The sequence below is a fragment of the Triturus cristatus genome, chromosome 4_2, assembly GCF_964204655.1.
Source record: "Triturus cristatus chromosome 4_2, aTriCri1.1, whole genome shotgun sequence".
Lineage (NCBI taxonomy): Eukaryota > Metazoa > Chordata > Amphibia > Caudata > Salamandridae > Triturus > Triturus cristatus.
In genome coordinates, this window is record NC_140586.1 from 710,089,120 (window position 1) to 710,104,150 (window position 15,031).

General features: G+C 43.0%; 1 protein-coding gene across 1 annotated transcript in view; it reads left to right on the top strand.

The window, feature by feature from the left end:
* The window catches only part of GLIS1 (GLIS family zinc finger 1), a 1,425,682-nt gene that overhangs the window by 476,114 nt on the left and 934,537 nt on the right, over window positions 1-15,031 (top strand). Inside the window, exon 3 of the mRNA XM_085602586.1 lies at window positions 4,504-5,596. Coding sequence (XP_085458712.1) covers window positions 4,504-5,596 — 1,093 coding nt within the window. The remainder of the gene's footprint in view (window positions 1-4,503; window positions 5,597-15,031) is intronic.

The window sequence follows — 15,031 nt, forward strand, 5'->3', positions numbered from 1 at the left end:
TGGCCATGAACTCACACGGCCTTGTGGATGCCGTAGTGTGCAAATCAGTATTCCCAAGTGGGTGCGCAGTCATGCCATGAATAAAACAATGTTCCCCAGTGTGTCGATGCTGAATCCTGGTGAGAGCCTGCCCCGCTTTCCAGGTGTCAACACGAGCATTGAGCTGCAGGGTGTCAATAAAATTTCAAGAGCTCACTGAACTTCCTGTGGCAGTGCTTCGTGTGGGTAGCCGTTCGGGCTGTACCTTCGACTAAAGGTCCTATGGAAAAATGCATGGAAAAAACGCGTTTTGGGACCCCCCTTTTTCTCGGCCCCCGCTTGACGAATCACCCCGAGACTTTCAGGGTAGGAGCTGAACGGAGCGCCCCATTAGTTTTGAAAATTTCGCGAGGATTCGTCAACCGGCGCCAAAGTTATTCAAAATAGAATTTTCAGATTTCCTATGGAAACTCGGTCCTAACTATAACTATCTACTGGCGACCGCCAGTAGATAATATACATACATACCCCGTTAATTACAATACAGGGGTGGCTCCTCCACAATGGCAGAGGAGCATTTGCCCACTGGCACAGAGCCAGCAGGTTCCAACCAAGCTGTATTGAACAGCCGGCCTGGATAAACAGCAAAGACTCCCTGTGCTGAGCGGAGCGTCTTTTCAGCCTGCTCAGACCAATCCCCGCACTACTCTCATAGCATGAGAGCAGCGTGGGGATTGCACAGGAAGTCTGTCCCATTGTCTGCCGGATCCAGGAAAAACAAGGAGGCGTGATGTGACGCGGGAGTCGGCCGGCAGCTTAAGATAAGTTACTTAAAAATATATATATTATTACCCCCCGTGGCATGATATTTCATCTATGATATTCTGGTAGTGTACCTCAGAGGCTCGGGCACGGGGAGGTCTTTTCCGGCCACAGGATTAAAATGTCTCCACAGAATTGTACAGTTAGATACAATTACACAGGAAAGCTTACAGGGCACCTGCTCCCAAAATGAATCATGTTGTTTCCCTCACAAAGTGTAAGAGGAAAAGGTCTGGACTGGGAAATTTGTGGGATCTGAAATCTTCTGAAAAAGACGATTCAAATCCTCTGTAATGTCGCTAAGCAGCATTCATTAATTAAAGTAGTCACACAAACAAACTATTCTGAAGTCATTCCCATTTGCACATTCTAAATGCAAAATCCAAAGGTCACTAAAATTAGGCAAATGGAGCAAAACCGGTACAGAATGTTGCTTAACGTGTGTAAATATAATGATCAGCACATTTGGACTTTCGGTATTTTTAAGGAGCCGGCCTGGAACTGTTTCGGCACGTCTGTGAAAAGAACATGATGTGAAATCCTGCAAAATGTGGATGCCAGTTCCAGTTTGGAAAGCATTGGAACCTTTTTAAAAGTATGCCACACCCAAGGACCAAGCAAGATTGGCTACTAACATTAGCTCTGGCCACAGGTGGGGAAAGGTCAATGTTAGATCTTCACCAGGTCATTGCAGATAAATTGCTTTGAGCTATTTTACTGCCTGATCGATTAAGATGTTTATTAAATATTTGCTACTGCACGACACCGTAGGTCTGTAAAGAAGTCTCACAATTCTGCACAGTTCTGCATAGTCAAGAGTGATGACTAATTTTAGTCCCAGCTTAGAATGGAAACCATCAGTCAATCTTTTCCATAACACAATGCGGTGTGACTGACCCTTTACTAAGGTGATGTTAAAAAGTAACTGAGTGTAAGAAGGCAGTGAGCTTGAATAGACAACACGCCTTCTGTAGAAGAAACGTGAAAATGCTGTAGTCAGGGGATTCAAGTCTGAATCATTCAGCTTAAATGCCATATTGCAGTATTAAGCCATATTGGAGATGATCTGGCAAGTAAATTCTGAATATTTGCAGATCTGGCATGAGTTAATGGACATCAAAGATTAGAAATGTGAGGTATCATTTTGAAAACCTGGAAAACTTGCTTTGGACATAATGGTTTATGTTTACTTCAGTTAAGTGAGAAATGTTGAAAAGACCTGCCCTACTGTGCAGTTCATGACACTAGACTTAGAGGTCTCCAGACAGGAGAGGGGTGTTGGTGGGGTCACATAGGGTCACGTCAAAATCAGTAATCAATGCATCAAGGTCATCGAGAAAGCAAGAGCAATCTTATAGTGAATAGGAAATTATATTCACCTGAACAAGAGGAGTTATGTTACCAGAGTATGTGTCACTAGTAAAGTGTCATGAATATTAGGATGTCCAGTTATGCTGGTCACTTGTACAAATGCACACTGATTGGAGACAGCTCAGAGACTAAATAGTGCATGGCTGAAACAATGCATCTTGTGAGAAGAAACTGAAGTTTCATGCAAGTGTTTCTAATACATAAATTGATGTCTGTAAACAGAACTATATCACTTTAAAACGTTAGAGTTTGCTTTGAACAAGCAGATGTCTTTTACCTCAGAACAGAACTACCTCAGATGTTGACACTATAGGGTCCCCCCTGTATGCCACTTATAAATTGAATTTGGATGGCATGAAGGAGAAACCACGAAGGATACATTTAAGCAGTACACCTATCCTGGCACCCTTGGTGCGATCACTTTGGTAGTTTTGGACAGTTATCCTAGATTTCAATTGTGAATGATGAAACTAGATAAAATTAAGGTGTACCTCTATTAGGGCATCTTCGGTAAAAATGACTTTCGCCCACTTATGTCACCATTCTTATGTGTGAGATGAAATTGGATAAAGTTTTGGAGATTGTCTGATTGGGCACCCTTATTAATATTTAGAATGACGCTTCCACATTGCATATAGGAGGGGCGAAACTGAGTAAAGTCGCAGGGTGCGCCTGTTTGGTCTTCTTTCTACAGTGAGTCACCTTTGTAAGCTTGTCGCACAATGGCTATGCTAGTCCAGAAGTTGATGACGAACTCTGAAAATGTTTAATAACAAATCTGTTTATGCCAATATCATCCATTTTTCTGAGAGTAGAATTCAGATGTAATGTAATCACTTTATCCGCTGACATGTTTTAGAGCGCCGTGTATTACGTCTGTTTAGACCATGAGACTAGTTCATGCAGTTATGCTCGGTACATAGGTTGATACACAGAGATGATGTAATACTTACAGGAATTCATATGTAAGTGTCAAAGCAATAATATGATCATGTTTCTCTTTGCAGATACTCTGATTGGGTGTATATACAAAAGTATTTTATTCAACACAAATGTTTACGTTTTATTATGACTTTCAATTATAGAGGTTGATATGTTATGCACCTTTACTAGGTCTGGGTGGAATTCCAATTACGCAGGAGCAATCAGAGTAATTTTGGTAATTCCATGTTACTCTTTGACGTGGAATAACCGATAATTATGTGAATACACCTGCTTGCGTAATTAAGACTAATTTATGGGAAAGTGCGAACGCAAGAGTACATTTAAAAGAAGCAGCACGTGCTGCTGTTTAAGGTCTTCTGTATTAAGTGCTAATTTCTTGGCGCAAAATGCATCCGTGCGTACATTTGCGACACATGGGCGAATTTTGGGCTAAGAAACTCGTGGTGAATACTGGGAGTATGTTGGGGGAAAATCAAACCCCAAATGCACATTTAGCGAGCGCAAGCGACTGCTCATGCGCTCTATTCATGTTCTCGTGCATATGGTGCTATTTCTTAGCGCAAAATGCATCCGTTTTAGGTGCGAGGGGGCTTTCTGCTCTAAGAAAATTCTGCGCAATCTCTTGGTATTTTGGGGTATTTCCATGTGATTACGCTACATGGAAATATGTGAGTTACGCCCACCCCTACACTTTACACCATAACAGTTCATGTGTTAGAGAGCCTGCCTGTGATTATTCCTCACTTAATCCTAGAGATACTCGTTTTATTCACTCGATTTGCTTTTTTTGTAGAAAACATGACTTTAAGTAGAGGAGAGGAGTAATGTGTGCAGGTTTCTGATGTGAAGTTGTTCTTATGATGCAAAAATGACTTTAAAGAAAACTTTAAGTCAAAAGCAAGTACAGAGTAATTACTTTTGTACCACAATATTATTAGGGTGGAGAAGACAAACTTTTAACTTTCTTGGTTATTTTGAATGTGTGGTACAAACGTTTTGCTGATAACTTTCCAGTGCCTGGAAGGGACCATATGATTCACTTTGGAACTCATATATAGATGCCACGGTTTTCATTCTGGCTACAAGTGAAGTCGAAATAAAATAGAGGTTTTATACACAGCAATAGCAAATGCGCATTCATATATGTTCACGTCAAAGTTCAGTATACAAAAGAAGTACCTCACAATTGTATAATTATAGCGGTGCATCCATAAAGCCAACTAAACTGATGTTAATCTGTCCTTATATGGAGCACGTTTTTTCAACATTTGATAAAACATCTGTTTATAGGAAAATTGCTGAACTTCAGTGATGCGGGCTTTTGTGCTGACAAGAAACCCGAACTTTACTATGAACTAATAAAGTTTTTCTGAAACTACCTTGCAGGTCCGCGAGGTTTCAAGATGCGATGTGTGCCGCTGCCTATGTGAATGGAAACCATACCCCTCAGCACATCAAGCAAGAGAGGCCGGGCGATTATAAAGCTCTACCGGAGATCCCTGCTGACAGAAGGGTTGCTGCCGGGGCGGAGCCACGCGGAGCCAGCAGCCTGCACCCAGAAGCCAACGCTATGAATAATAGCTTTGCAGACTCCCTTTCATCCTACTTGTTCAACAATGAGCATAGCTCCTCCCCAGGTCCACTGTCACTTGGCAGCCCTCAGCATTCATCCAGGATGCAGGCAGGCAACCTGAGGAAGAGATGCCTCTCCGGGGCGCTGTCGGCAGCCAAGGGGCTTGACATCACAGCCATCATTCGGACATCGCAGGCCTCCTTGGTCACCTGCATGAATGGGCTGAGGACTAGTTCAGCCGGCCTTTCCTCCCATCCTGGGGGGATCTGCAGCAACAGTGTTCAGAAATCCTCTCATCCCCAGACTGGCGCTCAGCCTACGAACCTGTGCAATCTACCCTCCCCCGCGGCGAGTCTTGTACCTGTCCCTGCTGAATGTGCCAGGAGAGACTGTGAACAGTTACAAATGCAGGAGGGAGAGGGACATGCAAACCTTAGCCTCATGATGAATGGTACAATCACTCAACAGGGAGCGTCAGACAGCAGGCAGAAGCTGAGCTTCCTAAAACAGGAGCCGATAGATGACTTTTGCAACGCGGACCTCTTCCAGCATCACGCGGCTCTACCGCCCCCTTACCATCTGCATCAGCACTTAGGCCACTCTCAAGGGGCCCTGCCTCGTTTGCACGTCCCCATGTCCCCAAAGTCACTCCACCACCATGACGGCGATGAGATGGACATCAGCCACTGCAAGCAGGTTTGCCGATGGATAGACTGTAATGCTGGCTATGACCAACAAGACGAACTGGTCCGGCACATTGAGAAGACACACATCGATCAGCGCAAAGGAGAAGACTTCACGTGCTTCTGGGCAGGCTGTGTCCGCCGCTACAAACCTTTCAATGCCCGCTACAAGCTCCTGATTCACATGAGGGTCCACTCTGGAGAAAAACCCAACAAATGTATGGTAAGTCCAGACCTAATCAACAAGAAACGTGCATGCAACATTGATTCCCTTTCATTCAAATACGCTTCTGGTTGAACAATAATTGGGTTCGAATTGAGCTTCCTGCGTGAAGCAGGTCCAGGAGAATTGAGACGAACCGTTGTGGAATGAAGTTGATTGCAGCATTGGACCAGTACATCTCAGCATCTGACCTGATGGTTTGTTTCCTTTTATGTACTGTAAAAGCTTTGAAATGAACTCATGAGAGGAGGCTCAGGTGAGGGACAGTAACACAAAACAGGTCACTCCTAGTTGGTAAACACTAGTATGTAGTTTTGTCTGCTGAGATGTAATACATCTTGGGGTTTTTGTTGCTTCTTTGGCGATTTTGCAAGTGTGCTTGCAAGTGTGCAGTTCACAGTGTGCACATTTTGGAATAAGATGCTCCCAAGTCAGCAGAAGAGGGATTCGTTGAGAAGCAGAGTTGACTTCGAGTGATGAGTTACTATTGGCTGGTCACACCACAATTGCGCTGTACTTGCAGTCTTAGGTGCTGTACGATGAAGGTGTAAACACAATGTGGGTTCATATGGACTGGTCTCCTAGGATTCTCTGTATCAACTTCTGTCATGATAGACCAGTTTCACATCAGGCAACTGTTCCAGTTTTTTCCCCTGAATTTATTTGAACTCATTCTTTCCCCAGGGCAGGTGGTGATCACAAGACATCAGTGAGTTTTGTTTTTGAAACCAGAACGCTAAGGAGTGTTTGCTTTGATGGTGCTTACTTTAGCTTTGCTTCGTTGCCTCCCAGTCATGTGTCTCAAAGAGAAGCCAAGGATGAGACTTTGTATGTATGTTTATTAATGCTTTCGATACCGAGGCACACAATCTACTAGGAAGCGTCTCACAGTTTGTATGATGGAGTGAGTTACCAACTCAAAGGCTAAGGAGAGAAATTCACAGTTTCATAGGCAAACTAACTCAATAACAAAGGGCAGCTCAACAGCTGTAAGGATTGCAAAAACAACCAGAAACAGGGACAGAAGGAGAAGAATGCATGTCAGAATAGTTTTATGAGTGGCTGCTAACGTGGGATATTTAATGAGGGAAACTAGAATTATCTGTAGCTCACAAAGCACAAGCACCACTTAAATAAAAACCGAGAGAAGAATTTGAAGAACTTTAAGTATTTTTATCACTCTCACATGGGCCCACGTTCAGACAAATGCATCAGGACTTCCATGAAACATGTGGTGTAGGCAGCCATCTGTGGCTAGTTTTTTGTGGAAGTAATTTGCATAGTTGTTCGCAGCTTGAATCTGCGTTGTACATGTTGGTGTGCAAACCTGGGGCCTTATTTAGAGTTTGAAGGGCAGGATCGCCTGTCCCAAATATTGTGGCTATCCCCAATACAGCGGCCTGTATATCTGCCGTGTTTTGACGGAATCTCCCATCTGCCAAACTCCACGTAAGGCACTTCGACTGCGGTGGTTCACATTGACTACAATGACAGACATAAAACACAAACACTTCTGTGATGGTGAACCCTACACAGCGCAGTACTTTCTAAGCAGGGACTATCCCGTGCCTTTAGATTGCAGCACACAGATGACAGATGCAGTATTGAGTTGCAGGTTTCTAGTATTACACTCTTCCCAGCTTCCCCAGAGCTGTCATTGGGCTGAATTTGTGCGAGGCATTTTTTCAATGAGACTTGCAGCAGAGCCAGCAGGAGGGTGACGCTGCTGTCACCATCGTCATATCGCGGGCCACCTTTCGGCATTCAAACTTAAGGGGTGGCTTGTCAATCTCCTTTACTCTTACCTCAGGGAAACTGGTGATGTCTCTGAATCTTCTTCAGATCATCCAAAGGGTCCTTAGGACTATGGGGCTTATTGGCTTACATTGCTTCTGCTCGCCTGCTTTTTTAGTCTGCACTGTTAGAGCTTTCCTAGCATAATTTCATGAAAAGGGAGTACAGTTGTACTGTTAAACATAACTCTGTTAGTGAGAAAACCATTGGGGCCCTCTTCAGAAAAGCAGGCATGAGTGAGGCATGAGTGCAGGAAGTCATACTTCAGGAGTATTCTTTTAGATACTCTTACATATCTTTGTGAATTGGGTCTGAAAGGTCCACATCCCTGTCAGTCACAATCCTTCCTATTTGTGCCAATGGTATATGGCCATTCATGGATTATCCCGAATTCTCAAAGACAAGTAAGAGTGCATAAAAGAGCACTACAGGAGTACAACTTCAAATACCCCAAAATACCTTTGTGAATAGCCCTCATTGTGTTTTTGTGTGAAATGTAGATTTTCCATCTAAAATGGAAAATACTGAACTTATGTTTAAAACATCTCATAAGCCAGTCTCTCCTTTCAGTGTTTTTTTCAATAAAGGTGTAGGGAGCCAAATGTTGTCAATGATAGTGTGAGTGTGTTGAGGTGCGCTTTGCAAAACACTAACAAAGAGGCCTGACAATAATGTCTAACAATTAGAAGTACAAGCCTGACTATAAAATGTATGTTCCTGCTCACACATACTGTAAGTACAAATCCTACATGATGCAACAATTAGATGCATTCGAGAAGTGGATAGGTCCATCTGCTACACTGCAGACTCGTTTTTGAGTTTACAAATCAATTGACATAAGTAGAGACTGGAGGGCCAGAAGCATGTTAGCATTGCCAATTGGTCTGTTAATTTTTCAGGGTCATGAAAAGTGTATGTAAATTGCATGTTAGGGGCTACTTATACCATAGTAAGCTATTTTTGCAGTCCTGAATGAATCTGATCTCACATCAAGCTTATTTCCTCACATTTAGGAACAGTATAGTTTAGGGATCTAGTTAAAGGCAGCAACATCTGTGCTATTTTAATTCTTAGGCTCAGAGGTTGCAGGGGATAGCATCAGGGAAGTGACATCATAGAGTCTGAGCTTGATGACTGTTGATCCCTCTGGAAATGGCTCCAGCAATGAGATTGTAGTGAATCCTGCCCAGGAATCTGACGGTACTAATTTGCAAGAGCTCTCGAGGTACCTTGCCTTTAGGTGTGTTGTGCACATGGTCCATGCATTGCTCTGTGTCAGTGACTCCTAGTTTAATTCCCAGAAACAAAAGTGGGAGGCATGGTTGGTTTTCACTGTGATCTTATCGTAAAGATCCCAAGGCAAGGCTCCATCTTGATCATGTTAAATTAGCCTCTCTGCTGATGGCCCATATGCTGCATGTTACTATCTTTCACAGAACCCGTGAAAGTGTCAGTTCATCCAAACAATGACTTTGCTAATGCCGTAACACCAAGTTTCTTGATATGTACATTACAAGCTCTGACACGGAGTGTGCAAAGTAAACATGTAGTCCGAATTGACGTATGTTCACTGTGCTGGCTTATAACAGTTATGTCTTGGACCAAGTGGAAAGTCCCCCCACTGTAGGGTAAAAGTCAGTGTTTAACCCAGTATAAACCCCATTTATTGACCACCGAATCAGAGAGTTCTTTGCCCCAGGTTATTGCAGGAGGACCTGCCAGACTGCCGCAGCATCCATTCCTATGCTAAGAGCCCATGCCGAGAGGACAGGAGCTGAACGCAGATGATGTGTGTTTTCCTTTAGAGGAACCACTCTCTCTCAGCTGAAGTTTGATAATCACAGCTGCTCTGTGGAGAACAGGTGTGTAGTGCACTGAATTCCAAGCATCGCTAGAGGCAAGTTAGCTACTACATGGCTTCATAGTGTAGCGCATAGAAGTATTCTTTAAGGTGTTAGGTTGCTAGTAACAGTCCAATCACGTTAGAAAAAGTTATTTTGCCCTTTCTGCCAGTGACATGCGATAGCGCTGTTCAAATTATATTATGTGTGATTAGTACTCAGGTACTAAGCAACAGGATGAGATTGTTGGAATAAACACTCTAAAATATGTAGTGTATTTTTCTTTAGAGCAGTACTTCTGTGTGCTAATCTAAAGAACGAAATTGGTTTTGAATTACCACTGCGCTCCTGACCCCTTTGCGGGACTGTTAGTAACCTAGAAAGCAAGGACACCATACCGACAAGTATGTCAAGTGGGGTTGTGTGGTGCTACAATAAGCTGGACTTTGTTGCTAAAGCGTTGGTGCACCAAACTAAGTTCAGGTACCCTTGGGCAGGATCGGCTTTAGGATGGTGTGACCGCTACAGCCACACCTGGTGTTGAGCTAGGGAGGTACCGAGATTAGAAATAACTTATGGGTTTAAAAGCACCTACTGCAAAGTTTCTTGTGTGCTCCGCAGTTTTCAGGCAACAATAAAAATGTCAAGATAACTCTGGCGATGAATGTTCCTGTTCGTGACAGATCAGATTTTTTGTCAAGAGGCATTTTTGACTCACCATAAAGTAGCTCAGAGGGCTAATGTGCTTGCTGCAAAGAACATTTACCAGAGGAATTGCAGAACTTTATTTTATGTGGATTGCTTAGGGGGTTACTGCTTTTGTCACAGAGAACCTTTTGGTATCTGTAGTTCATAAACTGAAATATTAATTTAGCACAGTAACCTATGAACTGTCATCAAAGAGTTGCATACAAACTACATGCTTTCGGTTAGAAGGTTATATTTTTCCCCAGTCTTTCATGATCCTAATGTTGCTAAAAAGGGTTTGTTTGGGTAGAAATATATTCTTCATAATAAAGTCAACAGCAATCATCTTAAAATGTTTTAAATCCTGAGTTTGTGATTCTCCATACCTAACACTCTTAAAGTATACCACCTACTAGTACGGATGAGATGTGATTCCTGCACTTTGTAACCCTCATTGTCTAATGTAACATTCCCTATACACTGATTAATACCAATAAGAGTCATTGTCTCTGTATAATGTGTGTGTGATGTAAAGTGGTTTGACACGCTGCACTGATATGAGCAGCACTATAAAAGAGAGGGGCTATGGAGAGATGATGGGCACTGTTGAAGGGTGATAATGAGGGGATCCGTGGAGATGGAGGGCATTGGGGTGCCAAAAACATCATTGCACCAGGCGCAAACAGAGCTAAAGCCAGCACTGCCCATAGGCAGGAAAGTTGGAGCCACAGTAACAATATAGGGCCATATGCATGATCACATTTTTCCCATAGACACATAATGGGCAAAACCCTTTGATGCATCTGGCCCATAGTATTTAAAGTTAGCATAGATCTTAGAAACTTGAGAGGATACACTGGTTTCTTTGACCACAAGCGATAATTTTGTTTGCATTTTGGAGAAAATTGGGAGTGTAGGCCTTGTCTTGCTACTCTCTTTTACCCTTCTGAAGTAAGCTAAGTAGAGGCTGAAAAGTTCTGTGAAAAGTATGTGAAAATCTGGTTAAGTATTGGAAATTTCTGTGGAAAAAAGAGGTAAAATCTTTAGTGAAACCTCAAGAAATCTGCAAAAAATAAGGTGAAATATAATTTTATTGTTTCTATGACTAGTGCCAAAATTAATGAGAAAAATAAATGAACACTATAGTCGCACATATTTTCAACATTCCTGACTGTATTAGAAGCAGCTAATTAAAGTAAGTAGGGTCACTCTTCTCTCTTGCACACCTTTCTTCACTTACCCTTTGTGGTATCTGTTTTCAAGGGCTTGTTTCACTCACAGATCCCAGAATTCTTTCTGTATACCGATGCCAGGGTATCTATACCTTCACAAGCATTTTCATATGCCCCCTCGTTTGTTTTTTCATGCAAAAGCTCACATGTGGGGGGTTACATTAAGTTATGGGGTACAGAGGGAAGCCTCCAAGGGGTGATGGAGTGGCCTAGGGAGGTAGACTTTCCTCCAAAGACTCGCTACTGAGGTGCCCACGACTCAGCCCAGTCATCAACCTGGTTGTATGATAAAATATCATTTACAAAAATATTGAGTTTAGATACTTTGGGCCTGATTACGATGTAGGTCGGAAAACCCCGACCGCTCGTAGGAGGCTTTCTGACCTACATGGTAGCTTTACATTTTGACCGTCGAATTATAATGTCGGCGGTCGGAGTGTAAACCGGCTGGGTAAACCAACTGGGTTCCGATGGGCTCAAGGAGTCTGTTGGCCAGTTGGAAAGGCCACATAATGCCTTTAGGAAGGCGTTTCCGCCTTAAGGATTATGATGCCACTTTCCGACAGCAGTTACATGTTGGCCTTTCCGACATGGAACTGCTGTCTTAAAGTGTCTTTGGGGGCGCCTAGAGGGGCCCCCTACTGCCCTGACCCTTCGGTTGAGGCCCTGGGGGCTCCTATGGTGCCCCCTTCGCAAACCTGCATTGTGTGGCAGGCACCAATGCCTGGCCTGCCACATGGTGCAGTGATGTGTAAAAAAAAACATTTCTCAATGGGAGCTTGTACTGCGGGCTATGTTTTTCCTTCTCCCGCTTTGCTTCTATCAGTTTTCCTTTGTATGGTGATGCCGGGTCAGGTGGCTCAGTGGACTAATGCATCCATGGCAGAGGCCTGTGTTTGACCACATGGTCACAGGTTCAAAACCCGGAGGGTCCACTCATCCATTTGAGGTTGATAAAATGAGTACCATTGAGTTGGGTAACAATATTCATCTGTTATTCTGCGCCAAGATGCCCCGTTGCTGGGGTGAATGTGCACTTTCCAAATACACATGTTATGTTTTCCTTTTTCAGAACAAAGTGTTATTCTGTAAATCATTTTAAATTGTTGTTTTTTCACAAACACCTTCAAAAGCCTTTCTTTCTGGTTGGGCAGCTATCATCAGTTACCAACCCTTTCAGAAGTATGAGATATTCATGAGCACTGAGGTTTGTGTACTTCCACTTGGGGAATCCAACTGGTGCAAGAAGCTAAAATCTCCGAGCGAAAGCGCAGGGAAAATTTCAGGAGAAACTTTGAGGTAAAATGAGGGACTACGAGGGGAATCTTACTCAGAATTGCTAATTCTCCAAGTAATTCATCATTTGTCAAGGGTTCTGAGGATTCAACTTGCATTCCTCATCAATTCCACAACTTATGGTTGTGGAATTAATGCTTCTGCATCCGAGACCCTTAGTTCTCTATTCAAGCAACTTTGTGCCTTTTGAGGGCCACAAATTCTGAAGAAAACTAGAAGCGATTCAATAAACTCAGTTCTACTGAAGTACAGTGTTCTTTGTGGTCAGTTTTGGGTCACAATGTCATCAACGGCTAAGCATATGTTGGTCCCCTTGATAAGGGAAAAAGGATCATACACTATTGTATTGACAATATTTCAACGTCCTTTTGTCCTCTTCAGTCTGTTTAAACATCACTGTTGGCTCCCATTACATGTTGTGTAGGACATTACGTGTTATGCTGTTGTAGCTTCTGCTCCTTTTGTTACCCAGTCCTTCTCTTTTACTCCTGACTACAGTATTTACTCTTCAGGACTGTTGGTTGGACAGATGTCACAAGACTTCATATAGCCTACACATCAACATTAAAAGGAGCTTGCCTCTTTTATTCAAACCAGTCAACCCTTACTTGTCACATAATTCATTTGATGAAATTAGCTCTGCCACTATGAATTGTAATAGACAAAGGAACTTTTGAAATTGAAATTGAGAACAGGAAGTAGACGAGGCATTTTGATTGAAAGGCAAGTGATCCTGTGATGCTTCGGGTAATCCTTGTATCATCTACTGAACAGTAGTTTTCCCCAATCCCATTGTGACGTAACCATTCTACAGTCCATCTGTGACACTCAATGACTCAGCGGGGTTGTTGAAGTAGCGCGTCTCTTTCTCCGCCACAGACTGTAGGCAAATGATCTCCGCTCTGAAGGACCCGCTGACAAGTTATGTCCCTTCCTGGCCTGTTGGTATTTCATCACTAAAACTATTATTGCAAGACTGCTGTTTCATTTTCTGCTAAATTTTATAATTAAGTGCTGCTTTCTTTTGGTTGTACTATTTTGGATTTGTGTTTTTTCCTTGGGCTGCGCGAGTAGTCTGTAGGAAACTACCTAATCCCTCAGCAATATCCTGTTGTGTTTCATACTTAACTTGTGTTATTGTAGATTTTATTAAATTTGAGGTTCATCAGCATTATAATCAAACATTTATCCAACAACAATAATGATGCAATGGCTGTTAGAGCCCAACTTTTTGAAGATTAATGTTCAAGCTTTTGTGATTTGATGTTCCAGACAATTGGGCTTCTGAATGTCTGAGGCAGCAAGAATTTGCCTTCTCTCAGTTTAGAAGCATTTTTAACTGCCACCCGTTCAGTGCTCTTTCCAGACCAGATTTACTAGCATTTTACGTCGTGGTTTCGCCACTTTTTGGCAGAGTCATAACACAAAATGTTAAGTTGAGATTTATAAAGCCACACAAATCAGATTTGCATGGCTTTGCTTGGGATTTTTCCCAAAAAGTAACATTTGCTTCAGAGAAGTGTTTCATGGGTGGTGTATGGGCGTTCCCATGCATCCACTAATTGATTTTGACGCAATCCCGTATTTACTAAAATGAGTAAACCTGGGATTGCACCAAAATGCTACACCTCATTGAACCAGGCGTAATGAGGAGAAATATGTTTATTTCCCCTAGTTACCTCCTCTTTCTATTCATGTAGCATGCTGCATTCTGCTGCACACATAGAAAGAGGAAAATGCTTTAAACCGTCCTGAACAAAAACAATCCTACCTGTAATGCCGGCACCCTTGCAGCATGGTGTGTGGGTGCCAGCATTGGCGCTGGGTGACAGTATCGTGCATTTTTGCTGTCTCCTTTTCATGCAACACAGCACAATAACTTCGCTTGCTACCCTGCTTTGCATGAAAAATTTGTAAATCTGCCCCTCCGTGTGTAGCGGTACATGTGAACTAAAGTCCTGGTTACATGTTGTAAGAAGTGGAATTCTGATCTGAAATTCTTTTCCACACAATCATCAGTGATCTGGTGCTTCTGCACCTGGATATTCTGAGTTTGGGAGTTCAGGAGGACCCGATCTTATCAGTCAGAAGATCAGTTTTTTTTTTTTTTTTGTTTTTAAAAGTTTTATTGAACAATAATTCGATTACAGGCACGGGCCTACAACCACCAGGGCCGGCCGCTAAGTACAGAATAAAATATACATTTATCAAAGCTGCAGTCGGTTCCCGGGGCTCGGCCCCGTATTGACTCCGGATAGTTCTAAAGGAACAGGAGACTTAAGTCCAACAAACACAGAAAACTAAAAGAAAAACAAAAGGCGAGGCATAAAGACAAACAGTGCAGGTCAGGCTTCCTCCGGGGAACTCCAGTTCAGACCATTAAGCAGCACGCGAAAGGAAGGAGTACCGGGAGGCTGGGGACGGGGGGGGGGGCCAAGGGAAATGAACGTCCATATGTAGTCATTCCAAAAGGTGCCCGGAACCGTCAAGGGTCAGGGGGACATGGCGATATCGGTGTCCACCAGGGGGGGCGTACACAGAAGATCAGTTTTAGTGAAAATTACTTTAGGAAAGGGCTGCATTGC